The following is a 27,929-nucleotide window of genomic DNA, read 5'->3' as shown; positions in this document are numbered from 1 at the left end:
GTTTATAAGTTATTTGTAGTTATGGATGTTTTTTGATATATTTGTCGTATTTCTTTCATTAACCTTTCATATGTGTGTAAAAATCGTCCTCTAAAAAAAGGGCATTCTAACAAGGTTCACGATGAAGCGCCGCACACGATAGGCGTGGTATTCAAAGGGTTAATAATGTTGTTTTTAGTACAAACACTCCATTCTCAATACTATTAGAAGTATTAGAGCAAATTAAGTCTCTTAAGGCCTCCAGTGCCTCAGGCTGGAATCGAGTTAGCGTCTTGGTCACTTTTTCTTAGTATATGACATTTATTTCACTCCATTCTCTAGTTCTCAATTGTTTCAGATGACGTCGCAGCGCCTAACAAGCACAAGTTTGATTCGCGGACCTTCGTGAAACCCAAGAAGCGGGCCCAACGGCCCAGCATACAGAGCATCGTGGAGAGCCCGCCGACCCAAAACAAATATCTCACGTACAACAAGTACTCGGCGCCGCTGGGGCCTTTGAGCCCTATATTGAGGCTGAAGACCTTCAACGTGGAGACTGACACTGATAACAGCAATGCGATTAAAGAGTACGCGAGTAAGAGGCGGAGTTTGGTTAGCGAAGAGGAGGCGCAGGTAAGTTCAACTCTTGAATTCTTTTTAGGGTGCCGTACCCAAAGGGTAAAAACGGGATCCTATTACTAAGACTTCGCTGTCCGTCTGTCTGTCCGACTGTTGACAGACTAGACAGTTGAAATTTTCACAGATGATGTATTTCTGTTGCCGTTATAAAAACAAATACTAAAAACGGAAGAAAATAAATATTTAAGTGGGGCTCCCATACAACAAACGTGATTTTTTTGCCGTTTTTTGCGTAATGGTACGGAACCCTTCGTGCGCGAGTTCGACTCGCACTTGGCCGTTTTTTTTTTATACAGTAAGGCCGCTTCTCCATTTGGGTCCAAAACGTTCAGGGAAACTGGAGTTACAAAAGTTAACGATTTTGTTACATTTTTCTAAGACTTACATCATACAAATTTAATAGAGTAGGAGGTTTTAACATGCTGTGTTAATGTGTTTCTGTCAAAAATATAAGTTGCTTTTATGTTCCATCTTATATGATATTACAATTTAGTTTAATTTGCTTCGTAAAAACATTACACGGAAGTATATAATCAACTCATAGATAACTCTTTATTATTACGGCTTTTAACGAATCCGATTATCAACATTATCATTCTTAATATCAGTTTAATGCGTTCTTTGTACTTTACATGTCGATTTTTCATGCAAGTATATTAAAAACATTGTGTTATATGTTTACATAGGTGTAAACTGCCTTGGCAAACGCTACTGTGTTACGTAAACCGAGACGCGCTAGTATTCTGTTTGTTTACATCAGTTATCTGTTGCTTTTTAACATATTCAATAGTTATTATTGTAATATGAAAGCATGCTTTTATGATGCGGTAATTATACAGAGCGCTCAAGAGTAGGTATATACTTTATACAATAAATAAATAACTAAATATTATAGGTCAATTTTACACAGATCGACCTAGTAAGATCCCACAGTAAGCTCAATAAGGCTTGTGTTGTGGGTAAATACGACGATATAATTATATAATAAACACATATATATATAAATACTTATATACATAGAAAACATCCATAACTCAGGAACAAATATTTGTGATGAACACACAAATAAATGCCCTTACCAGGATTTGAACCCGGGACCTCCTGCTTCGTAGGCAGGGTCACTACTGACTAGGCTAGGAGGCCGTCAAATTACGCTCGGCATCCACGAACTAATATCACCGGAGTGGATTATCCAGGTGATATAGGAGCATTCCATCAAATTGTCTATTGTTGTCCATATAAACACGCTTCTCAAGATTTTCAGATATAGGAGCTTTTCTTTTTTACAAGCTTTTATTTAGTTTCACCTGACCGTTGTCTGTCTGTCTGTCTGTCTGTGTGTAATCAAATCTTGCAAGTTAAATTTGATCCACTTCCCGGTTTCCGATTGAGCTGAAATTTTGCATGCATGTATAAATCGGATGACAATGCAATATTATGGTACCATCGAGCTGATCTGATGATGGAGACAGGAGGTGGCCATAGGAACTCTGTGAACTTATGTGACAAAGGATCAAATAAGTTTTTGGCAAAAATTTCATTTTTGGTACAAGCTTTTATCGCTGACTGTACTTTTCTTACGACAGACAACTAATACTCATCGAGACAATTCTAAAAACCCCTAACACAACTAACTTAGGTTGCGTTGGTTCATCACAGAGTTCCTATGGCCACCTCCTGTCTCCATCATCAGATCAGTTCGACAGTACCATATTATTGTATTGTCATCAGAACTACATACAGCTGCCAAATTTCATGACGCTACGATCCTTGGAAGATGGTTAAATTCTTCGAGCAACACCGGCTTCCGACACATCGGAAGGGAGGGGCCCAAGCGATATCTCACCGTACAAATCTTTCTGCCATTTTTCGCGGGGGGAAAGGTGCACACAGTCGCACTTCTCACACACTTACATACAAAATCCAATCTGTAATGAGGACACAAATACATAGAAAATGACACACGTCAAAGACAAATCTTGCAAACCTCGATCTCTTTTTGTGTACGGACGAGTGACAAGTGTCACAACACACACACTAACACATTTTCGTTGAAGTATGTTATTGTAATGAGAAGTCGGATTTGTCGCTCGACCGATCCGCAATTTGTACTGAGCGAGCAAAATCGATAAATCCAACAATTACATGAGACTAAAATATAATAATTGTGTTTGAATGTAATTAAACGTATATGTAAAAAAAAAAAATATTACATGTGAAATGTAACACTTTCATTTTGTAAATTTGATGTCCCCGACCTCTTTTTATAACAAAAAACCGAGCAAACAGGCATTTTTGTGCAGCAGTGTTCACGCGCGCGTCTGGACTCGGTCTAGTGAAAAATCCAAGTGCAACTAGTTTTATTACCCGCGCTAGATTAGATTGACCCGCTAATCTTGTACCTCGGCAGAGGGGAAATAGTGCGAATGCCGCCTCCCTTCCGTGTTGCTCGAAGGTTAAATTAGTTACTTACCTTAGATTCCATTATAGGTCGACCTAATAAAAGCTTGTTAAAAAATCTTTTAAGGTGTCTAAAAACTCTCACAAGTGTTCCAAAATCAAAAGAGCCGCCTGTTTTCCGACCCCTGCGGCGGCAGCACGGTCGCATTTTTATCGCTTGTCACTATGCCTGTCACGTTCTAACATGTATGTAAGTGCGAAAGTGACGGGCATAGACAGGCGATAAAAATGCAACCAATCATGCTGCGCCCGCTGGCCTATTATAATCTGTCTTCTCTTCTTCTTTCCATCCTGTTACCCCCTGCTGGGGTGTAGGGCTCGAATCTTTTTCTTCCACTGACTCCGGTCCTGGGCAGCTTGGGTAGCCTCCTCCCACCCCATCCCCAATACACCCAGCTCTTGCTCCACAGAACCTAATCTGTATTGTATCTGTATTGTTGTAGTGTGTTTTGATTATAATCTGTATTGTATAAATATAAAGTTATTTGTTTTTAAAGCAACTGAATATTTTTTTTAATGGCGACTGCACCCAATATACTTCTTATTTTCAGTTGGAGGACGTAGACATGACGCTGGTGTCAGAAGCGTCAGAGCGTCTGTCCTCGGATCATCTGCCTTCCAAACCCATCAACATCGATCTGTCACAGCCAGCGCACAATCTTCACAATACATTTAATAAGTGAGTATTACAGCCGCCATCAGATATATCGGAGCGGCGAAGGCGCTCAAAAATATCTGAACAAACACTCTAACGCCTTTACAATAGAGGCGTGTTCAGACGTTCGATTCTAATAGTAGAACTCTTATCGTAGTAGACTAACGCTGTGCATTCTAAAGATGGTTAAGAGGAAAAAGTCTTCAATTTTAAGTTATATGAAGCTAACTAAACTCAAACAACGTTATAAAATCATTGAAAACTTTTTTTATAATTCGGTGACATAGCAAAATCAAAGCGACATAAAAATAGAAAGCGAAAGTATAGAATGTAATAACGTCCCGTCATCAACATTTATAATAGCTACTTATAAATTTTTCAAGAGACTTAATTTGAAGTGATGAAATTTAATTGCATTACGTTCTAAAAATGCAATATATTTTGAATTTAAGACAAGTTTCCCAGTAACCTTTTAGCTAACTTCTATGTTTTGATATCTTTGTAAACTCCACAAAAACAGTGTTTTTTTTTTCACTGGAACATGTTACTCCACGTGATATCGATGAGGGTTTTATTCAATATCTCTTGTTACTATTAGATTCAAATCCCATAACCAAAGTCATTCGCTTGCCCTTATCCCATTCACTTGAGGTCGGCGCAGCATGTCTTTTTCCTCCATACCTCTCTCTCGCCCATCATCTCGTCATTCACTTGCGTTCGTTTCACATCATCTCTTACAGCCAACCCAAACCAAACCCAGAACCAAAGTACTTCATCATCATCATCATCATCTCAGCCATAAGACGTCCACTGCTGAACATAGGCCTCCCCCATGGACCTCCACACGTACCGGTTGGAAGCGACCCGCATCCAGCGTTTTCCGGCGACCTTAACAAGATAGTCTGTCCATCTTGTGGGTGGACGTCCTACGCTGCGCTTGCTAGTCAATGGTCTCCACTCGAGCACTTTTCGACCAAAGTACTTAGGTTATATTTATACTATAATTAGGTATAATTGGACTGCGTTATGGAATAACGAACTACTTAGTTCGTTATTCCATAACGCAGTCCAATTTATCTTTCTTTAAAAATTACAGGGGCCTCACGAACATAATGAATGAACGCGGAAGCCTCAACATGTACCAAAGCGGCGAATCTTTAATGCGAATGTCGCCTCCAAGTCTGGTGTCTTCCCTGATGATGGAGAGCTCTGGCAATTTCAACCCTGAGTCCTTGGACAGTAGGAAGAGTTTGCCGTCGCACAGAGATTCAGGTAAATTAATAATGTATTAAATATGTTAGTGCTGAGTTAGTTTAGTACATCTATGATACTGTCAATTGTGATCATTTTCTATCGAGCACGACTAGGGTCAGTTTCTGGACGTATTTTATTCACTCGCGTGCACACTGTGCTGTATAACCTGTATGTACGCGTCAATGTTAATGTGAACCAGTCCTCGGCATTTCAGCTTGAAAAAGGAGAGCTAAGCTCTTCAAATAATGTCGCAGGAGTGTCTATAAATTAACATTTCAAAAGTTATTTTGTAAATTGTATAATACTTACAAACCTCAAAGGTTCAATTTCATTTCAGATTACCAACTAAAGCTAAGCTTGGTGTAATTATTTATTTTCTAATTTTTACAGGAATACCGCCATCAGGCCGAGAAAGCATAGACCCAATGATGACCAGCATGACCCTCTCCATATTAGACGAAAAGGACATGAGCACCAGCTTCCTCTCGCAAACCACCTACCCCGACAACGACAGCCTCATGGACTCTCTACCCCCTTCCCTTGTCAGCTCCGTCAACTCTTCCTACATCGTCTCCAACATGTCCAAACAAGCCAGAGAATCCACAGACTCCAATAACATCTTTAGTTCAGCCACCTTCACGCATCTCGATCAATCGGAGAAACTACTATCAGCTCGCCCGCGCCACCAACCCTTCAACCACTTCCAGAAGCGCGAAAACGAATTGAAACAATCGCAAAGCTACACCAAAGCTAAAGAGGAAGCCTGTCAAATCGACCCGAGCAAGATACTAATGGAAAACGGCGAAAAAAACACGACCAAAACTGCAAATAAATCAGAAATGTCTGAAACCGTTACTCTGCACTATTCTAACTCTAAATTCAGACGGGACGAAAAGGAAAATTTGAATTCTACGTTCGAGAAAGACGACGCCTTTTTCAAGGATATGAACATGCCACGAACGGCAGAATTGGGCAAAAACAGTTTAAACGTTACGTTAGACAAGCAGGAACTAAATGAGATTATACAGGCGCGTCAGAAGCTGTCTCTAGCTAGGAAAGCTTTGCCTGACGACAAACTACCTAATCAAGCAGACGCAGCAATAAAAACTATACAACTTCCAAATCAAACTATAACAGTGCCTCGACACAGTATGGAGAATGCTTCCGAATTATTATCAAGAAGAAGAATGAATAATAGTTTTGATAAGGAAGAGCCAGCGACGAGAGAAACGCCCAAAAGGAACGCTACATTCAAAAAGGTGTCGCCGCGAGCTGCATCTATAGACAGTACTGTGGTCTATCCTGCAAAGAAAGATGAGAGTGAATTGATTGATATCAATTTGGCGACTACGAACCTTATTGAGTCCAGCGAGAGGACGCTTGAGGTGAGATGAAATGGTTTGCTTAAAATGGCAGAAAACATTTACTTTCTTTTTAAATCTATTTTAATAAAATAGATTTAAACTGTGTATGAAATGAAAATATTTTATACTTAAAATATTCATAAGTTGTCTATCTCACGTCTATCCCACGATTCCCACGCCGACATTTTCAAAGTTTAAAACTATTTTATATAAGCAAAAAAAAAAAAAAAATATTTCCCGCCAAACATTGTCTATCGAAATATAGTTTTTAAAAGTATATGTTATAGGCTACCTCTTTGTTTCATCCTGACCTATGAAATAAGTCGTGTCGGTCGTAGTTCGGTGATAACCCCCCAGCTACTCGTATTTCACTAATGTGAAATATACTTACAGGAGTGGGGCTCCCAACAGCGTGCCATGGTGTGCTCCAGCGAGAGCACGGACACCGGCACCTTCAGCTCGTCCAGTCCACCCGAAAGCGTGCCCGACACACAGCATGACCCAAGTACATACACATTAACCTCCTTAGGGCTCATTTAGACGATGCGAGTTTCATTACATTGCGGGTTTTGATCGGTCGGTTGAATTGGACGTAATTAATAGTCCGCAATGTAACTAAAATCGCATGTGCCGTCTAAATTAGCCTTTATTCATAAACGCGCTACAAACCTCGATTAGCTAATCGTTTGTCTTTATCTGTCGTTTTGACTTATGTATTTGTTAGAAAGGGATATAACGTAATTTAACTAAATCAGGCCCGTAAAGTTTTATGAATAAGGGGGTAAGGAGACATTGCATTACCTCTCAAAAGTCCGATATAGACGACCTTTTACGGGCTGCGCCGGGGCGCAAAACAAGCCATTTATTGTAATCACTATATATGTCACTTTAATAACGACTTTTTACAAAAATTATTTGCTGAAGCGTCATCGTTGTAATCGATAACACTAGCGAAAAGCTCCTACGAATTGAGAACCCGTCTAGCGAGTCGCTAATAATTTATGTGATGGAAAATGATTTATAATTATTTCCCAGCGTATTTTCACGGAAACGTACGAACGTGTATTGCTAATTCAGTCAGTCTCGGCACATAAGTACTGAGGTTGACTGAAGTAGCATGACAAATACGAACGTTACCGAGGACATAAGATGGAAAACAATTATGCACTACATCTTATTTGGGACTGGTACTACCAGGTGGATACCTAGGCTACTTACTTTATACCTTGCATTATTCCCTTCACATTTATCCAAACAAACATCTCCTTCCAGGTTCAATATCATCAACACCCCTCATAGGCCTCCGTAAACCGAAAGACCTTCTCAACATGCACACAACCATATCGCCCATCTACGATATGGTCGACGACAAATCCTACACCGTGACAAAAGTAACCGGCAACTCCCCCATGGAAAGAACTTACGACAAGTCATACAACATGAACAAGGCTAGCGCGAATTCGTCCATGGATAAGACATATGATATGCATGCGACGGTGATAAATAGCGCTACTATGGTTAAGAAGAGTTCGGCTAAACGGGATATATTGGCGGGGAAAGTTAGTCCTGATAAGAAAATGTTTGGGCCCAGCGTGCCGGTGAAAACTCAAAGCATGGGTAAGTTATTAAAAATTGAGCAGCTTTCTGACAGGTTGTGTTTAATTTCGCAGTTTTAATCTTTATGAGGTAGTTGTTGTACAACTTATTGTTCTGAAATGATTAATAATAAGAAAACCCATTCCCAAGGTGGGAGCTTAATTGAATGCAAAAAATACGCAACGAATTGGTTATATTTGGCGGAATAACAAAGTAAAATTATTTTGCAAGTGTTAAGAATAGCTTTCTTTTCAGAGTTGTACTTGTAGAAGTTGTAGATATATATTTGTTGGAGGTTTATTCATTTGTAAAATAGTATGTACTCCTTGCTGTAATCCTGGCCGACATGACATGCATTCAAATATGTGATTGACGTTATTATTGATTTCTGATTCTTGTTTTTTCCCTTGTGCTGAATAAACTCTGCTTATATATATTTGATAAAATATGTGTTTAAATGAACATTTACAATAATATTTCGTTCAGTTAAGTCACGTGTCTAGTATGTTTTTGGTTGTTTGTCTTGATATCTGTTGATGTGTTGGCAGAAAAGTTGTTATTTTGGTATTTGTGATATTATATTAATATAGATTTAGTTTCGCTTCATTATCGGTTTCAATAAGTTTACTTCTGGTACAGGTTCGTGCGTAAGTGCTATGGCGCCTCCGGTAGCGGTTCCAAGGAAAACTGGTCTTCCGACCTCCAAGCTGAGGCAGTACAGCTCACATAAAGAGCTCAGCAGGATACCAGGTAAAATAAAATAGTATTGTAAACGTTTCTGTTGTTTAAGTGTCTTATATTTTTTTACAGTACATATGGTGCTACTTTACCGCACTAATGCGATAATTAGCACATTACGCAACTATGTCCAAAATTTAAAGGGCCATAGGTACTGTAAAACGTTGTACGATACATGTGCGAATAGGTAATTCGCAACTCATGTCGACTTAAAACACTCCCTTCAGTCGTGTTTCCTATTGTTCGCACTAGTATAGGGTTGCCATACGTCCCGGTACGCCGGGACATGTCCCGGTTTGAAGCATGGTGTCCCGGTGTCCCGGCTGATAAGCAAATCGTCCCGGTTTAAAAATCATAGTTATTTAGTAGGGGGCTGGACTTGGTACCAACTATATACCAACAATAAACACGACTAACTAGCTAGGCTAATCGTACGTGGATAGAACGACGTAGGCGCTGACACTTGTCCGTTCACTTTTTACGAATTTATGTGTGTGAAACAGTGTCTACACATTTAGTCTACTCGAGAAACTGAAAACGGTGAAAAATACAGTTACTACTCCTAAAAATACGTGTGATACCTCATTAGATTCGTAATGTTGTCTAGAAAAATGTATTGGAAGCGTTTATTAGCACACAAAAAAGATCAAAAGTTAAAAACAAAAAAAGGGGGGAAAAAGTACCTATATAGAATAGAATAGAATAGAATAGAATAGAATAGAAATAATTTTATTCGTAAGCACAAACACAAAATAAAAACTTATACTAAACAGAGAAACATAAAAAAGAGAAAGTGCCACGAAATGGTCTCACCTCAGCATGTTGCTGGCGACTTCCAGCGCTGATCTTCCGATAAGACCATCCGGTGAAACAATCACGACAGGTAACATGAATAACAAGAGAATTAACAACAAAATTAATACATACAAAATACAAAGATAGTAATAAGAATACAAAAGAAAAAGATAGCAATTAGTCAAGAATACATTACAATAAATTACTATGTATAGTTTTACTACGTACAATACAGCTGTTACATTATCAGGTCAAACTCATCTTGGCCGTACATTACGCCTGACATTACATCTAGCGCCATGCGGCAGCTGCGCAAACTAAACTAAAATGACAAATAAAACAGGTCGATTTGTTACGAACAAAAGCAGTTTAAGCAATATTTTATCGATCATACAGATTTAACTACATATAGAGAGTCACAAGAGGGCGAGAATAACATTTTTAAAAGTAATGTGCTATGGCAATGCAGAGGGAACGTAATCTAAGTGGTAAGTAAAAGCAGAAACTACAGGCAGCTTGTATCGTGTAAGCAGGTTTCCTGGCTAAGTTGGTGGCTAAGCATGTACTGTTTAAGCTTCGTTTTAAAAGTATGAATACTTTGCAGGTTCCTCATTGGCGGTGGCACGTTATTCCAACATTTTGAGGCAGTATAGCGATAGCTGCCCCGGAAAGCTGCCGAAGCGTGGCGTGGCGTCAACAATTGAATCCCACATTTACGGCGGTCGCGGAGCGTGATGCAAGATAACTTGTTACAAAGATATGCAGGGGTTTTATACTTCAGAACTCCGAAGAGCAAACAAGCCAAATGAAGTTTACGACGGTGCTGCATTTTGAGGATCTTATGACTATTAAGAAACGGAGTGACGTGGGCTCTCAAAGGAATATCAAAACAGAAGCGAGCACAGGCATTTTGAACACGTTGTATGAGTCTTTTTGTTTTAGCAAGTAGCCTAGGCCCAGTTACAACATCCATATAATTAAGTTTTGATAGTACAAGTGACTCGATCAGTTGAATGCGCAAGGTTTCGCTTAGGTATGGCCGAATTTTATATAGCACCTTAAGCTTATAGAAGCAACTTCTTACAGCCTCTGCGGTATGCTTTTCATATCGAAGTCCACAATCCATTAAAAGGCCCAGATTTCGCGCTTCATACACCCTCTCAATTGGTTCATTCATTAACATAACATCTACTGAAGCACTGACACCAGCCAGTTGGTGCTTGCTGCCAAAGACAAGGTACTTTGTTTTATTTGGGTTAAGCAGTAGGCAATTTTCTGTAGCCCAGGTTGCTATACTCGTGAGGTCTTGATTGAGTTTCTCTATAGCAGTGTTAACTTCCGATGGCTTACATGATATGTAGACCTGTATGTCGTCTGCATATATGTGGTATTTGCAATGCTTAATGTGAGACACAATATCAGCAGAATAAAGTATAAAAAGGAGCGGGCCAAGTACCGATCCTTGAGGGACTCCTCTAGTAAGCTCTGCTTTTTCTGAAAAAAGGGAGGAACCATCACCAAGGCGCACTTTAACTATCTGTGACCGATTGCTGAGGTAACTTTGGAACCACTTTATAGTTTTCTGGTCAAAACCATAGTAGGTTAACTTAGATAATAGCAGATTTATATTTAAGCAATCGAAAGCCCTCGAGAAATCAAGGAGCACTAAAAGAGTGCACATGCCTTTATCCTGAGCATCCAAAATGTTGTCAGAAACATCAAGTAAAGCGGTTGTAGTGCTACGTCCTTTCCGAAAACCCGATTGGACATCCGGCAAAATGTTGTTGGTTTCTAGGTAGGTGGTTAACTGAGCACCGACAACTTTCTCCATTATTTTAGACATACATGGTAGTATGCTAATTGGCCTAAGGTCCTTAATCACAGATGGGTTAGCTATTTTAGGCAAGGGGTTTACAACTGCTAACTTCCAAATATCAGGAAAGGTGGATGAAAGAATAGATGTATTAATTAAACTAGTAATAATGTCAATTGTGTAAGGCAGCGTTAAAATAAGCATATTTAAATTTATTCCATCAACACCCTCCGCATTAGATTTTAAACTTCTAATTATTTTAGTAATTTCATTAGAACTAACTGTATTTAAATGGAAAACTGTGTCACTGTACTTATGGAACTCAAAAAAAGTTAGCCGTGACAATGCTACATCTGAAATTCCTGGCAGATCGAGAAAATGTTTATTTAAGGTACATGGGTTATTGAAAAGTGAAGGTAATTCATTATTCTTACTAGGCAATATTGTGGATTTCAGGTTTTTCCATAAAGTTTTTGGGTCATTTATTTTATTGTTTATATTTTGTTTAAAATAAGCCACTTTTTCAAAATATAGAGCCTTATTCACAACAGATTTCAAGTCCTTGTAGTATTTTTTTTTTACATCATTCTGGTTCTTGTGAAAGTCTGATGCAGCGTCGTCACGCAACCGCATCATGAACTTGACAGTATCAGTAATCCAAGGGTGGGATTGTACTTTAACTAAGGATGTTTTTAGAGGGGCATGTACATCAAATATACTAAGTACTTGTTGGTTGAATGCTGTTACCATGTCATTGATACTGCCAAGATTTGATATTAAGTCCCACTTCACGTCCCGCAGGTCCACATCTAAGTCTTTGTCACAGATTTCCTTAAAAGGTCTGTAGGTAATGTGATAAGGCTTTAATTTCTCACGCTTGACATTGAAGTTGCAAACCACAAGGCAGTGACCATACAGGGAACCCACGTGATCAATGGTAGTGTTTTTTGCCTGCATGTCTGAACACACAATATCAATCAGCGTTTGGCTGGTGTCAGTAAAATGTGTAGGCTGAGACACCAATTGAAATAGTCCAAAACTGGTAACAAAATTATGGAATTGAGTGCATTTTGTGTCAGAGCTGTTCAATAGATTTACATTAAAATCACCCAGTATTATTATGTTATCATAACTGCGAATTGAACTTATCGAGTCACTTACAGCATCCAAAAATAGTTGCAGGTCCATCCAAGGTGGTCTGTATGCCGTTCCAATTGCCAGCTTCTTGCCGTTGAGAGTAAACGTGATCCACATCTGCTCCACCAGCTTATGCAACGGGTCAACGGGATGAGGCCAGGTCCGAGCTTTGAGATTACACTTAATATAAAACCCTACGCCTCCACCGCGTGACCGGTCGCCCTGCGGTCTAGGAATATGCCGGAAACTGTATCCAGGAAGTGTCGGCGCCCGCCCTTCTTCGCCCGCCCTTAACCATGATTCGTTGATCGCCAACACATCAACATCCTGCCGAGTAGCAGCCGCTATGAAATTGTCATGATTTGTGCCAAGAGAACCTGCATTGTACAAACCTATTTTAAGTGTTTTATTTACTACTATAGTTATAAAGATACACCTCAGACCAGACAGACCACCAGACAGATGTCGTTACTTTAACAAAACGTATAACAGTAACAGAACCAGTGTCGCGTAGATACCAGAGCCTGCAGATTATCAACAACTTTATAATTATATAAATGCTGAAAATTAATGAGATGAACAAACAGACATTGCCGCCCCATTGTGTAATGATAAAACAATATATGCTACATTCGCCCGCCCAGACCTCAGACGGTGCTGACTCCAAAAACACGATGCAGGTCTGCGTCAGAGCGAATGGAGAAAGCTGGCTTTCCCTCGCCTTGTCGGGCATAGACTCGGCCCCGCCTTGTCCACGAGAACCTCCACTGATGTTCCCTGCACAGCTCTCGAACTTTGTGGAACAAGAGGCGGTTCGTGCGTGTGAGGCGCTCGTTGACGAAAACGCGACGCGGGGGGCCTGGCAAGTCGTCATCAGAGAAGGTGAAATTCCGCCGAACGCGGGCGGCCTGCAGCAGTTCGTCCCGCAGCTGCCGCCGCGCCAGCCTAACGACGACGCGACGCGGCCGGCCTCCAGCCTCTCTGTCGGCCCCTTCTCCGGCCCGGCTCACCGCCCCGACTCGCTCGGCGAACACCACGTCGCGCTGCTCCAGGGCGACACCCAACCTGGCCGCGAGGACGGTGACCGTGTGGACAACGTTCTCGCCCTTTGTCTCCGGAACGTGGCCAATGTCGAGGTCCGAGAGCAACGCGTCCTGGTCGCGGTCATTCAGCTCCAGCTGAAGGCGCGCCACTGTCTGCTGCAGCTCCACCGTTGCTCCTGACGGCGATCTGTCTCCTGGCTCACCGTCGACGAGCTCCACGGGCCGCTCCTCCAGGCGCCTGACCTTCTCCTCCAGGACATCCAGACGGCCAGTAAGACCACCAAGGAGCTCATTGAAGCGCGCCACCTCTTGGCGCAGGCCCGCAACTTCATCGCGCACAGCGCCGAAGTCCCCACGAAGCAAGCGCAGCTGCTCAGCGACATCGGGCTGCAGATCCAACGGCGCATCGTCGTCGCCGGCCCCACTCGGCTTCACCGGCGTATTGTCGGAGTTGTCACGTCGAGGGGTCGTCGCTTTGCACGCCGGGCACGCCCATGTGCTTGCGACACGCGCATTTTGGCCCATGCCCACACAAGCTTTATGGTATGATTGGCCGCAGCCGCACTTAGCGACACCTGTCGCACCAAGGGGTTTACCACAAGCCGCGGCGCAGACAACCATTTTGCTCGCTATGGATTAGAGCTGAGAAGTTCCTACGGGAGCCACTAGATGGCGCTAATATTAAAGTAGTGTCTATATAATTTATATAAAATGATAATATTCCGATTGCGGTGGTATTATTGAGAGTTTGTAAGTGTATGCCGTCGTAGTACCAAATTGTATTTCTTTAAGAAAAAGTTTCGAAGTTATTTACTGAATAAACGGCTGTATTTTCTTAATTGGCACCTACCCCCACACGCAAAAAAGTCACTTCGTGTTACACAGTAAACAGTCGCTATCAATTTTATTGCACTATCACAAGCGCGCGCGGATCACGCACACTCACATAGCTTAGGACAACACAGATACACACAGCGATGATTGCGGATGCAGGTAAATATCACGTTTACTATTTTAATCAAATAAAGTACCGCGAGTGTGACAGTGTGTGTTACCGTCCGTGACGTCACTTCAAATATATACTTCATATACTAGGGTTGCCATACGTCCCGGTACGCCGGGACATGTCCCGGTTTGAAGCATGGTGTCCCGGTGTCCCGGCCGATAAGCAAATCGTCCCGGTTTAAAAATCATAGTTATTTAGTAGGGGGCTGGACTTGGTACCAACTATATACCAACAATAAACACGACTAACTAGCTAGGCTAATCGTACGTGGATAGAACGACGTAGGCGCAGACACTTGTCCGTTCACTTTTTGCGAATTTATGTGTGTGAAACGGTGTCTACACATTTAGTCTACTCTAGAAACTGAAAACGGTGAAAAATATAGATACTACTCCTAAAAATACGTGTGATACCTCATTAGATTCGTAATGTTGTCTAGAAAAATGTATTGGAAGCGTTTATTAGCACACAAAAAAGATCAAAAGTTAAAAACAAAAAAAGGGGGGAAAAAGTACCTAATATATACTCGTATTTCTTATTTCCCCAATATCTCAAAAATTGTTAATTAAGTAACCAAATTAATATTATAAAAATGGAGGATATTTCCTATAAAACATTCCATACTTGCAGAACTGTATCTCCATTATTTATAATTTTTATTCAACGCTGAACACAGCCCTCCGCGCCTCATTTTCGGGAAACGCGCGCGGCGTGAATAAGCGAGTACGTAACATTAAATATCATTATAAAATATAAATAGTTTATTTTAAACATGTCAGAAAATGTACTACTTGTAGAAATGTATCTTAAAGTTATTTTTTTAACAAGTTGGGCAATTGTTAAGTAACATAATTTTCTCGTACTGCCTTCCTTCCTCTCGTCCTTCTTTATTGAAAACTAAAAAAAAATGATAAAATAGCAATCGTAATTTTTTTTCACTTTCTAGAGCCAAAATAAATTTTAGAATAACATTGAAAATCAACAAAAAACGAAACGTCGAGGTAAAATGGTAAAATATAAAACAATATATCGTGCATTTTCCGCATTGTAGCGAAAAGCGACTACAAACAGAGAACCCGACTGATGGGTTGCTGGCATTGAATGACTGTGTTTAAAGTTGTTTTGTGTTTAGGCAAGGGCTAAACCTTTTAAGTTACCTATTGTTGTAATAAAAGTTCCTTTTTTTTCTACCTTTACTACTTTTTAGGGTTTCGTAGTTACCTAGAAACCCTTATAGTTTCGCCATGTCTGTCTGTCTGTCCCCAAATTTTTTGGGGTACCTCCCATACAAAATGCTTTTTTTTTCAAAAAAAATTTTCTTGGTACCATTAGTGTGGGGTATCGTTGGATAGGTCTTTCAGAACAAGGGTCTCCAAAAATCATTTTTTGATATAGTAAATATTTTCGGAAATAATCGCTCCGAAAGAAAAAACGACGTGTCCCCCCCGCCCCTCTAACTTTTGAACCATGGGTCCAAAAAATATGAAAAAAATCGTGAAACCAAAGCTTAATAAATACTTTCAATGAAAACTATAGCAAACATGATCGATTTAGTAGTTTTTGAGTTATTGCAAAAAATCTTCTTTTTTTAGTAAAAGTACTCCCTTATGCTTGTAATGTACTTATTTACATGATACTTACTAATAGCCCCCATTTGGCCTATTTTGACAGAATGGAAACTACGAAACCCTACACTGAGCATGGCCCGACATGCTCTTGGCCGATTATTCTTTAAATGTCCCGGTCTGAGTCCCCACACTTATAGCAAACCCTACACTAGTATCGTAATGTACTATTAATGTTCTGTTAAAAAAACACTTAGATCCGTTTGTTGAGATGTGTCGATAGGGTTTTTAATGGCAGTACTAGCACTACTAGCATACATACTAGCAAAAAGCAGAGCTTTGTAAGGGCTCGCAGAGGTTTTCTACCTTAACGTACCGAACCGGTTGCTGTCCGGTAGGTACGCCTGTCTGCTACTACTACTACTACTGCTGTACGCTTTTACTTTGTCTTTTAAAAACGTGTCCAGACGACAAAATCAAATTGCCAATATCATCCACACGTAATATACAATTTCATAAGTGCATTAAACCCGCTCCACACTCGTGCGCGAATCGCGGCGCGAAGCCGCGAACGCGAGTCTGGAGTCGATTTCGCATATCAGCGAACTAGACTCCATGCACACTCGCGTTCGCGGCTTCGCCCGCGATTCACGCGCATAGTCTGGAGGGGGCTTTACATCCTACACGGTCGCCCAGTACTTTTTGTAAGGAACCCAACTGGCTTTCCTACATAATGTTGGGTCAGCGAGCCAATGTTCTTGAATTTATTTTTGCGTCCACTCCAAACAATTGATCGAAAAACTATCCCGTCTGGACACCTACTGGCGGTAATCACGCTGCTCCGCACATAAACTAACACACACAGTTCCACTAGGTACAGCCAGGGTCCAGCATCAGCTCTATCTTGGGTACTGCTCTTCCAAGTTCTCATTAAGACGTGTCAGATGACCAAAACAGCGTGTGCCTATGTTGCTACAAACCTGAGTTCCACTAGGTACTGCCAGGGTTCAGCATAAGTTCTATCTTGGGTACTGTTCTCCCAAGTGCTCATCATGACGAGTCGGATGTCCAAAATAGCGTGTGTCTATGTTGCATCAAACCCGAGCTCCACTAGGTACTGCCAGGGTTCGGCATCGGCTCTATCTTGGGTACTACTCTCCTAAGTGCTCATCAAGATGAGTCGGATGACCAAACCATAATGTGCCTTTGTTACACCAAACCTGAGTTCCACTAGGTACTGCCAGGGTACTGGGTCATTTTGCTGAACTGCACGCCGACGTTTCGATTGGCGTGCAGTTCCCATACAAGTTGCAGTCGGGTTGCACCGTGTTTGATAGCATAGAGTGTGGAAGTATTATTTTAAACGTCATCATTTCATAGAAATTAAAAAAAATATCGCATCTTTGTGATCTTACTTAAGAACTATGAAAACCCCCTCCCACCCCTTGTAAGAAAAAATAAGATATGTTCGACCCCCCTCCACCCCAAAATCGTCTTACGTAATAAATGAATGGCGCCAAAACTGTATCTCGAACTGAAAATACCCGATTTAAGTTTGCTAACACAACATGACTGATCATCACATCGTCAGCGTGACAAAACATACGAGTAAATTGACCTCCGCAGTAAATATACAGCAAGATTGATTGTTCTAGTAGGTATTCACAAAAACTTAAGTGCTAAAATGGGAATCAAACTAAGTGAAGCGAGGTGGGTTGAATCCAAAATTGTACCCACTTTGGTATTCATCGTTGTTAATGGCGTAAGCGCCATCGACATTATTGAACTTGAAAACACCACATAGGTATCGTATTGTCTGAATACCCACAACACAAGCCTTCTTAATTAGTCAATTTGTATAAGAATGTCCTATATTTATTTATTTATTACTAACGCCATCTGTTAGAGAAAGAAATAATTAACATTAGCACGAATGTTAATTCATCATTTTGCCAACAGATGTCGCTAGTAGTAATACAAAGTGTTATTACTTTATTTTATTTTTTTAGGTTTATAAAATGATATTTTTATGTTTGATAACACATCTAGGCATGAATTTAAATTACTATGTTAAATTTCAAACCTAACAGTGCAGTAGTTTTTCCGTAAAGTGTACCACAAGAATGCATAGTTCGTCGATTAGTGATAGGGCTCGCTTCGCTCGCCCTAATGATATGTTGTATATTTTTTATCCAGCAGGCAACCCTGTGGCGGCGCGAGCATTGCCGCGCTGCAACATGATCCGGCGCGGCGTGTACGCCTCCAACCCCGCGCTCAGCCCCACGCACCCCGCCCCGCCCCACCCACACCCCGCACCCATACGCAGGGACTCCTATACGCTCGAAGTGGTACGTCAAACATTTGTGACGTTTTCGACTAAAAGGTATCATCGGTTGTCGATAAGGTTGATTAAAATTGAAAGTTCTATGGAAATAGCGTCTTATTGACAAGCGATAATAAGTACCATTTTGGTTGAAAATGGCACATTTAAACATGTTACAGCAGGAAAATATGTATCTCCTACCGATGACTACCTATTCGGTACCTACAATGAACAAACACACGTACACGTATTAGGTAGTACCTAATACGCGATTTGTTTGTTCATTGTGCTAGTCATATCCGCAAAGTTCTTGTTTAACCGCTCGTGCTAATATTGATACCCTAGCAAGCGAAAGATTCCAAAATTAAAGCACGAGCGTAGCGAAGATAATAATAGACTAAATAAGCGTCGTTGTAAAAAAACAATAATGGCTGATGAGTGTTTCTGAAACCGAAATATTTATCAATATTTTATGGGTTTTCTAATTGTTCCTCGCCACTGTTTAAAAATGTAGTGATATTGAATATTGCAGGACGACGAAACGAGGCCCACAGTGAAACCCGTGGCACCGCACCAACCGGCGCTGGTCCGCCAGGGCACCGAGACGCTGCGCAGGGAACGGCCACAGAGCCAGCTGGTGGCGCCTAAAGATGTACGTATATACCTAGAAAGCAGAATGTATACAATATTTTGCACTCTTTGCGTCAGTCCATCAAATAATTACAATTATCATTTTTAAATTTACTTCATCGGTTCAACAATTCTACAACTACAAGGACCATGGAAACTTGTTAACAAATTTAGCATTTTTGTTAATTGTACATACATATTTTAATCTAAAGTGATCGTAACAGGAACGCATCATCCAAACATGTAATTTTGTGGTATCTGTTTCCTTTCTCGGAAACCGGTATTGCTTTCATGCTGCCATATGGTACCTAACAGCTTTCCACATTTTTTTAAGGCAGCAATAGTCTCACCAACAGCAAATAAATATTGCTAGTCATTGCCTATAGTTTTTACTTTTCATTTATAACTGGTAAAGGAACTCGGTATATAACCGGCTAACACTTTTAATGTCCAATTTCTAAATGTTTACTTTGTAATTTTTATCATTCACGTAATTTATAATAATCACATGTACCTATTCAAATACCCTACATAATGCATATAGCCTGGCAAACCAAGTTTTCAGTAATAAGTGTCACGAAATTACAATAATCTATTAGATACCTTTGGAGCCTACATTTTTCAACCGCCTTTATTTTATTGACAATTTTGGTTTGCCAGACTACATTTTATTTAGTTTGGCAAGAGTCGTTTGTCAGTACAGCATAGGCAGAAAGAATCAGTGTCTTTTCATATGTAGTACTTATATCCCAAAAAGAGGGATGAACTATACGTTTTTAATTCTACTGTTACTGACAAAACTTGTTTGCCAGACTATATCGGCTTTGGATTAAATGTGAATGTGTCTAACTCTAACTTCATGTCAATGGTGTCGTCCTAACCTGTGACGTAACATTGTGTTTGTGACGTTAGCTGCGCGCGAGCGGCATCGGCGTGCCCGTCGCAATGCGAAACCATCACATGCCGGTGAGTACCATTGTCGACACTGCACTGTTAACACCTTCGCTGCGGTGCAGCAGTTATAGCAGCGGTCGGTAACTTTTTAGCAGCCAAGGGCCACATATTAGTTAACGAAGTTGACGCGGGCCGCGCTTTATTAATATTTATGACTTTATCAGACATTCTCGTTTGTCAATATTACATACAAAATAGCCAGGGAGGCTCGCGGGCCACAAGTGAGAGGTTCACGGGCCGCCTGTTGCCGACCGCTGAGTTATAGTATGCAGTAAAATAATCACTGTCCGTCGGCATATCCACGCCCGTAACCAACCTAATCGTTTCTGATTAGATAATCAAGTTCACAGTGACCAGTTGAAGGCATACTTGCTAATTAGGAACGATTGATTGAATCTTGACGACCGGTCTGGTCTAGTGGATAGTGACCCTGTCTGCTAAGCCGATGGTCCTGGGTTCGAATCCCAGTAAGGGCATTTATTTGTGTGATGAACACTAATATTTGTTCCTGAGTCATGGTTGTTTTCTATGTATATAAGTATGTATTTATCTATACAAGTATGTATATCGTCGCCTAGTACCCATAGTACAAGCTTTGCTTAGTTTGGGGCTAGGTTTGATCTGTGTAAGATGTCCCCTAATATTTATTTATTTATTTATTTATTTGATTGGTTACGGGGATCCGGAGGACCGCTAGGCCGGCGGACAATGATGATTTTACTGCATTCTTAACGCGAACGAATTAAAGTGTAACTCGTCTACATTGAAGCTTTAGGGCTTTCGACCCCTCACCGCAGTAGACGTGTGTTAACTGACCATTTGTGAACTTTAATAAAACTCATAGAACAAAACAAGAGACAGATAAACCTATGCTGGTGCCATCTATGCAAATCTTTGACAGTTGCCAATCCCATTTTCATAAGCTAGTATTAAATATTTGATTATGTGGTATTTTGGTTGAAATCGGTGGTGGTTTCGAAATACACTAATCGTCAAATGTCTTCTGAACAATCTAGTTGAATAATATTCTTAACTGTTATAGTAATAGAGTTGTATTTTCCTTGAACAGCCACCGACGACACGGCCATACTCGATAGCGGGAGCGTCGCAACTCCGGGTAATGAGGCCGGCGACTGTACCCGTACAGAAACCAGTGCCCGGTATGTATTTTAGTTTTACAAGGTTCAGGAGTTTTAAGTTTTAAGTTCCGTCAAACACACACGTATAAGATGCGTTAAAGGTTCTATTTAAAAGAGAATTTATCACAAAGGAATATCTATTTGATATTAAAAGTGTCATATCTGTTCAAGTGTGGTGACAATCGCTTGCGCTTCGCTATCGAATCGCTTTGTGTCACTCTTATCACTCTTCCATATTAGCAAAAAGAATAGATAGTATAGAGGTCCCGTCATTGTAAATTTTGTAGTCACTGTAAATTTACTGCCATCTATCGACACATGACTAAAACTCAAAATGAAAATGTATAAAGTTTTCAAAAAATGAATATACAGTAGAGTCCGGTTATAACGACGCCCAAGGGACCGCTGATATTACGTCGTACTAACCGGACGTCGTACAAAACGAACTGCCAATTTTAATATATTTTTTAATCCAAAATAATTACATAATTTTGTATTTAACTATTAATACTTATGCGACAATCAAAGAAGAAAAAAACAATTCTTTTAAAATATTTATTTACGTTAGTATTACGACACCTTGTCTTAAATGGAGAGACTTGTGTGTTTAGAAGAAGCCACTTTTCAAGGTACGCGTACTCACTCGTCATCCCCAAATTACTCGAATCCCGTAGAATGAAAAGTCGTAATTCTTAGGGAACTAGTCAAACTGACGTTGTTTTATCACATAGTTCCTATGGCCACCTTCTGTGTCCATCATCAGATCAGGTACCAAAGGTACGAAGGTACCAAAATATTGCATTGTTACCCAACTTACATAATTATGTATGTGAAGTTTAAGCTCAATTGAATAATGGGAATTGTTTTATTTATTTTGCATGATTACGAAAAGTCACATGACTATTTCATCCTGCTCCGTATATGCAAAAGGGGGAGGGGAGTTGGGTGCGCGGGACGGAGTAAGCTTCTTACCAACAATTTATTTGTAAAAACTACGTCGCTCGTCGTTATAACCGGACTTGACGGACGGATTTTGAGTCGATTTCCGTCGTTAAAAGCGATCGGTCGTTATAAGCGGAGTCGTAATAAACGGTTGTGCTTTCATAGTAGCTTGTACTAAAACCAAACAAGTGCCTATACTTACGTCGCTATAAGCGGTTGGTTGTTATATGCGAAGTCGTACTAACCGGACTCTACTGTATATGGATAAATGATTTTATTATTTTTATATCATTTTGATCCATGTTCATTCACTGATATCTATGTGTTAAAATTGTTAAATATGAAACGGTGTCGTCGCGCCATCTAGCCGAGGATAGGCTAAAAGTGTGTGCGGCATCTATTCGAGAATGACTTTTACTTGAATTCCGAGGCACGTTTTTTCCTTAGACTTTATTCGTCTTATACGAAGTTACATATGTCTTTGATATTAGTGTGACAGTGACAGTTGCGTTTCGTTGGCTACGGAGGGTTAGCGATTGGCACGTTGTCTACGGGGCCAGTATAGGCGTGCATGAACTATAGGGGGCAGCATAGGAGCCGTCAGATTTTTGGCGCGAGGCGTAAATGTGACGTTATGCTTCCGATGTAGCCCACAAGATGGCAGAACCTACTATGCTCAAAGAAACTTACTTACGAGAACGGTAGATGGTAGCACTTGTTTTGGCAATGTACATGTGCACATATGTTTCCGATTCAGGCCACAAGATGGCAGACCCTCCAACGCGCACGGTCCCTATTGAGTCTATGTGGTCAACTGACTTATTGTTATTTATTTATGTGCAGCTGCGCCGGTTTCTGAGTCTCGGCCGGCGTCGTCGGCGCTGCCGCGGCCTTCGCGTCTGCCCGCACCAAGGCGTGCACTCAGGTAACTAACCTAATGGTACCATCACGCTCGGACATTGTTGCGCCATTTCGGGTCCTAGCTAAATTGGTTGTTCAATACTAACGCTATAGAATTTCCAATTTTGCAAAAAGCCTAAATGGCATAACAATTAACAATCCCGTGTGGTGACTGTACCTATAACCTACAGTTAGTCATAAAACTTTACAGGTCTAATTTAGTTAAATTATGTTTTATCCCTTTCTTACAAAAACATAAGTCAAAATGACGGATAAAGACAAACGATTCATAGCTAATTCAGGGTAACGCGTTTATAAATAACGCTAATAGTGCATAATTATTTTCCATTGTATTTTCGCGGAAACGTACGAACGTGTCTTGCTATTTCAGACAGTCTCGGTACAAAAAGTACTGAGGTTGACTGAAATATAACAAATACGAACGTTTCCGAGAAAGTACGATGGAAAACAATTATGCACTACATCTATAATGTGGTTATAGTTTATCACTTCAAAAGAAGATGATTTGACATGTCGCTTAGCACTCATCATCCGTGATTACTTTAACTATTTTTCATTCTGTTCCAGACCTCCCTCAGTATACTCCGTAGCGCCAACAGCGGACGTCGACCACTACTGACTCCCGTTAGGAACCTAGGAAACCTAGCGTCTAGACTTAACAAGTAAACACGACTGATTGGAAACTCGGTGTCTTTGAGAACTAAGTAGCGATGAGATGCTCTTTTATATTCTCTTGTACGTTTTTAACAAATTTTAAATTTTACACGAATAAAGGCTTTAGGGCTTCGGGCGTCAACCGCCTTGCTAACTTTCTATTAGTATAATCGATCGTATTCAACCATCATTATTACGTCTATATGCAGTGACCTCGAGATCACAGTCATGCGGTTATTTGCCACCACCGCAGTAAAATATGACAAGTTACTTTACTGAAAACTAGTGTCCGAACGAAGTTTCGGTTTCGGCGGAAGGTTAAGTTTCGGCCAAAAAACTGCCAAATTCAGCCGCGCTGAAACTGTATATTCGGTGGTATACGGCCGAGGTTTCGGCATAAAAATCATGTTTCGGCCAATGATTCGGTTTCTGCTGAAAGTAGAGCAAAACCGAATCTTCAGTTTCGGGAAAAAATCCGGTTCCGGCCAGACACTACAAAAAGCATCCGTCTTTTTTTTGACAATGCGTAACTATTTTAGCAAAAGATAATGCGACTCTCTTTCTATTTGAGTTTTTATCAATTCAAAAATGACTTGATTCGTATTGAACACTTAAAGGTCCCCAAGTGAAGTGCTATTAACGGTAACCATGACTTTAATTTTTTTTAATATTGATGTTACGGAATTGGATTCGCAATAGTCGCAATTCGTAATAGACCGTAAGTCGGTGTGCTAAGGCTTAGTTTCACACTCACTGTGATTTACTTCATAACCATGATTCATGTCCACATAGGAATTAAACATTTTTATAACTAAAGTTTGTGCAGTATTTGATCTTGAAAGATAATGTAGGCAACGGAGACCCGTTTTGGTGTAATAGTTTTGCTACGTTGAGACAATAAAATTGTATTTTATAACATATTTTATAAATAATTTTGCCTATCGCGTATAAATTGTGGACTGACTAATACATCTCATTAGTTAAATTTTATATTCATTAATAAAACGGCATTTAAAAGTTTTTTCATTAAAATTTTTGTAATGCCTTTAAATTGGGATTAGGAAACATCTTTTCTTCTGATGAAAAGCTTTGCATTTCCAAGCCCTCAACATTGCTCTCTTTCCTCGTTCTCTCAGACGGTAGAGCTCAAAATTTCAATATTCTTTCCATAAATGTTTGGTACAAAGACATACAAATTAAGTTATTATAATTCTTATATTATTTACAAATTTAGTATATAGTATAATACTGCGTTAGTAATTTATTTGTGAGTAAGGTATTGCATTTTGTTGAGAGATTGTAAACATTTTAGACATGTTTGTATAAACGTGTTTTGCTTTAGATGTAAAATTTTGTAATAATGTTTTATACTGATGCTAACTTTGTAAAAATAGTTGAAATATCAAATAAAAATATTATATATCGCACAAAAATCGTAACACGAATTTTAGTATAACATTTTTAAACATGTTTAGTTATGAAAATATTTGAAAAAGATAACCGTTTTTACGCGTGCACATTGTAAAAATATTTTTTTAAAGTTTCTTGTACATTATGTAAAGTTTCATCTAAAAGTATGTGCTATTTATGAATTTAAATCATTCTTACACTGAAGATATTTCACATATCCATATTATCACTTACTTAAATATTTTACTAATAACTTTGCCATATAACAAAGCTTCCTATGTATCCTAAGACTATTTATTCTAATATAATACCTACCTATTTAGACACTACATATATTTATTACATCGATTGCTCCTGCCATTTTCAAACTAAAATAAAAAAACCGGGCAAATGCGAGTCGGACTCGCGCACGAAGGGTTCCGTACCATAATGAAAAAAAAATGCAAAAAAACCGGTCACCCATCCAAGTACTGACCACGCCCGACGTTGCTTAACTTTGGTCAAAAATCACGTTTGTTGTATGGGAGCCCTATTTAAATCTTTATTTTATTCTGTTTTTAGTATTTATTGTTATAGCGGCAACAGAAATACATCATCTGTGAAAATTTCAACTGTCTAGCTATCACGGTTCGTGAGATACAGCCTGGTGACAAACAGACGGACGGACGGACGGACGGACGGACAGCGAAGTCTTAGTAATAGGGTCCCGTTTTACCTTTTGGGTACGGAACCCTAATTATTATATTTTGAGCTGGCACTCCATTTAAATGGCGGCAGTTATTTATGGCTTGCATGTTTCTGTTGCGTGCAAGTTACAATTTTGTACGTAAAAAACTGGCAACACCGTCCAGGAAATGTTTATATATTTATTTAACCCTTTCAAATATTTCTGTCCTTTGTATTATTTATATTGTCCTATCTTTGCTTGTTGTAATATATATTGTTCATTTCATCAGTATTGTAGTTTTTTGGACCAAAGGTGTTAAAAGTTGTTACGAAGTTGTGACTTGTTACTAAACATTATGATTACTACCAACTATGTAGAATGTAGATAATCCAGGATTGTTTATGTACAGGACTTTATTTTATATGAACATACATATTTGAATCGCTGTAAATCCAATGTTTTGCTGTTTGCCGCGCATCGGTTGCGCTTCGCTTGCGGTTGGTTTCCACACGTCGTGCCTTATTTAGGTAGTGTAAGGAATTTTGTTTTCATTTTCTAATAAAACAGTATGTATTTATGCTGCATTTTTAATAATCAACCTTTTTTGATCAGCTAGCTATGACCCGTTAGTTTATAAATGGTATATTTTATACATATTATAAGCAGTGTATTTCATTCCGTTGACGCAAAAATAACACTACAATTTATATTCTAGATCTGAGTACCTACTTAGTAAGGTCCGAAGAATGTAGTGTTTCTGATGTCCACAGATTTTTCAAACTAGTAGTCTAGTAGTAAAGTCAACAGTGAATATTTACTCTAAAAAGATACTCCTATTCCTAATCTAGCACTTCTGGCGGTCCAGCATGGTTTGCGTTCTCGCGCGCGACTCCATACATCAAGCGTGACTTCAAGTATGGACTCGCGCGCGACAACGCAACTTATGCTAGACCCCTGGACTGGACGCGCACGTCCACCCATTTCTAAAGCAATCTACCGACAGCTCGCAGCAATTTCACCGCGAACTGACAATTACCTATGTATTTTTCAAACAGGAAGGGTAAGCTGACAGATGTCATCTCAAAACAATTTTGCGATATTTGGTGTTTTATGGTTATAAATTGTATGGAGATGACACCTGTCACCGTACCCATCGTGTTTGAAAAATACTATAGGATCGATTAGGAAGAAAAAATTGTTATTTCATTCTAAAACAGGTACCTACTCCCTACGTTTTGACTTCCTATTATGTGCAAGAAACCGAATAAGTATGCTATCTCACCACATGCACAAGGCCTCATAAGAAATAAATGGACAATCTTACATTTTACTCAAATTAATAGTTTATCAGACATTTTTGTAGTAGAAGGGTGGGTACCTGCGATCATATATAACCATGGATACCGCCTTTAGGAACATTACCGTTCAAATTCTCGGGCCAAATTAGCACACATACACAATTACGCCTACATTCAAATAAGACGACGCGTTTACAGAGCCTGTAATCAAAGCTGGTAAACAAAATAAGAGTCATCTTTATTACACTAATGGTACATAGCTAAGTGTAGATGAAATGCATATAATGTCAATAACTACCAATCAGCGACATTAATCCGCTAATAACCTTCTTGCTGTACGTACTGGCCGCTGAGAGTTCGCGGTTCATATTTGATTAGAATATGACTTGGACAGGGATAGGTTTATGCCATACAGTGAAGAACCAGTCAAATAATTCACGTATAATAATTTAATGCAGATTAAAAGATAACTAGTTAAAATGTTGTTATGACATGACAGACTAACTCAACATAAGTAAATATATCATTGTTGTATAAATGTATTCCGCTATAATAAGTATTTTGTATATTTTATTATCAATCTGCATGGCAGTGCGAAGGCACGTTCAGGTATAGTCTGTCCGTTTTTCTAAGATCAAGTACGCCATAGTAAATGTATGGCGAACTTGATCTTAGAAATCGGACTGGCTATACAGTCTGCAAAATTTACATGGGTACACGAATCGGGTCAAAAATATTTGAACAGGCGGAGTCACAATAAATCCCCACTTTCAGTTCAGAATATTTTATATGTACATATATAGCCGGTCAAGCAAGTTTGTCAGTAGAAAAAGGTGCAAAATTAAAATTTTGTATAGGACCACAGCCGTTCGCGCGCTTACATTTTCTAAATTTGCCGCTCTTATAATATTTTAAACTTTCGCGTTTTGAACACATATTAACTCACA

General features: G+C 39.7%; 1 protein-coding gene and 1 long non-coding RNA gene across 2 annotated transcripts in view; one reads left to right on the top strand and one right to left on the bottom strand.

Annotated features, from left to right (window-relative positions):
- LOC134794957 (uncharacterized) overlaps window positions 1–26,261 on the top strand; it is a 39,464-nt gene extending 13,203 nt beyond the window's left edge. Inside the window, exons 3-15 of the mRNA XM_063766829.1 lie at window positions 338–612; window positions 3,630–3,757; window positions 4,830–5,005; window positions 5,378–6,372; window positions 6,745–6,856; window positions 7,624–7,968; window positions 8,587–8,697; window positions 18,244–18,392; window positions 18,900–19,019; window positions 19,910–19,963; window positions 21,021–21,111; window positions 22,876–22,957; window positions 23,521–26,261. Of these exons, the coding sequence (XP_063622899.1) occupies window positions 338–612; window positions 3,630–3,757; window positions 4,830–5,005; window positions 5,378–6,372; window positions 6,745–6,856; window positions 7,624–7,968; window positions 8,587–8,697; window positions 18,244–18,392; window positions 18,900–19,019; window positions 19,910–19,963; window positions 21,021–21,111; window positions 22,876–22,957; window positions 23,521–23,572 (2,690 nt within the window). The 3' untranslated portion in view covers window positions 23,573–26,261. The remainder of the gene's footprint in view (window positions 1–337; window positions 613–3,629; window positions 3,758–4,829; window positions 5,006–5,377; window positions 6,373–6,744; window positions 6,857–7,623; window positions 7,969–8,586; window positions 8,698–18,243; window positions 18,393–18,899; window positions 19,020–19,909; window positions 19,964–21,020; window positions 21,112–22,875; window positions 22,958–23,520) is intronic.
- The window catches only part of LOC134794976 (uncharacterized), a 746,430-nt gene that overhangs the window by 205,345 nt on the left and 513,156 nt on the right, over window positions 1–27,929 (bottom strand). The window lies entirely within an intron of this gene.

Source organism: Cydia splendana, chromosome 11 (assembly GCF_910591565.1).
Source record: "Cydia splendana chromosome 11, ilCydSple1.2, whole genome shotgun sequence".
Lineage (NCBI taxonomy): Eukaryota > Metazoa > Arthropoda > Insecta > Lepidoptera > Tortricidae > Cydia > Cydia splendana.
The sequence above is the reverse complement of the archived record's forward strand: the minus strand, read 5'-3'. Positions and strand labels throughout refer to the sequence as shown.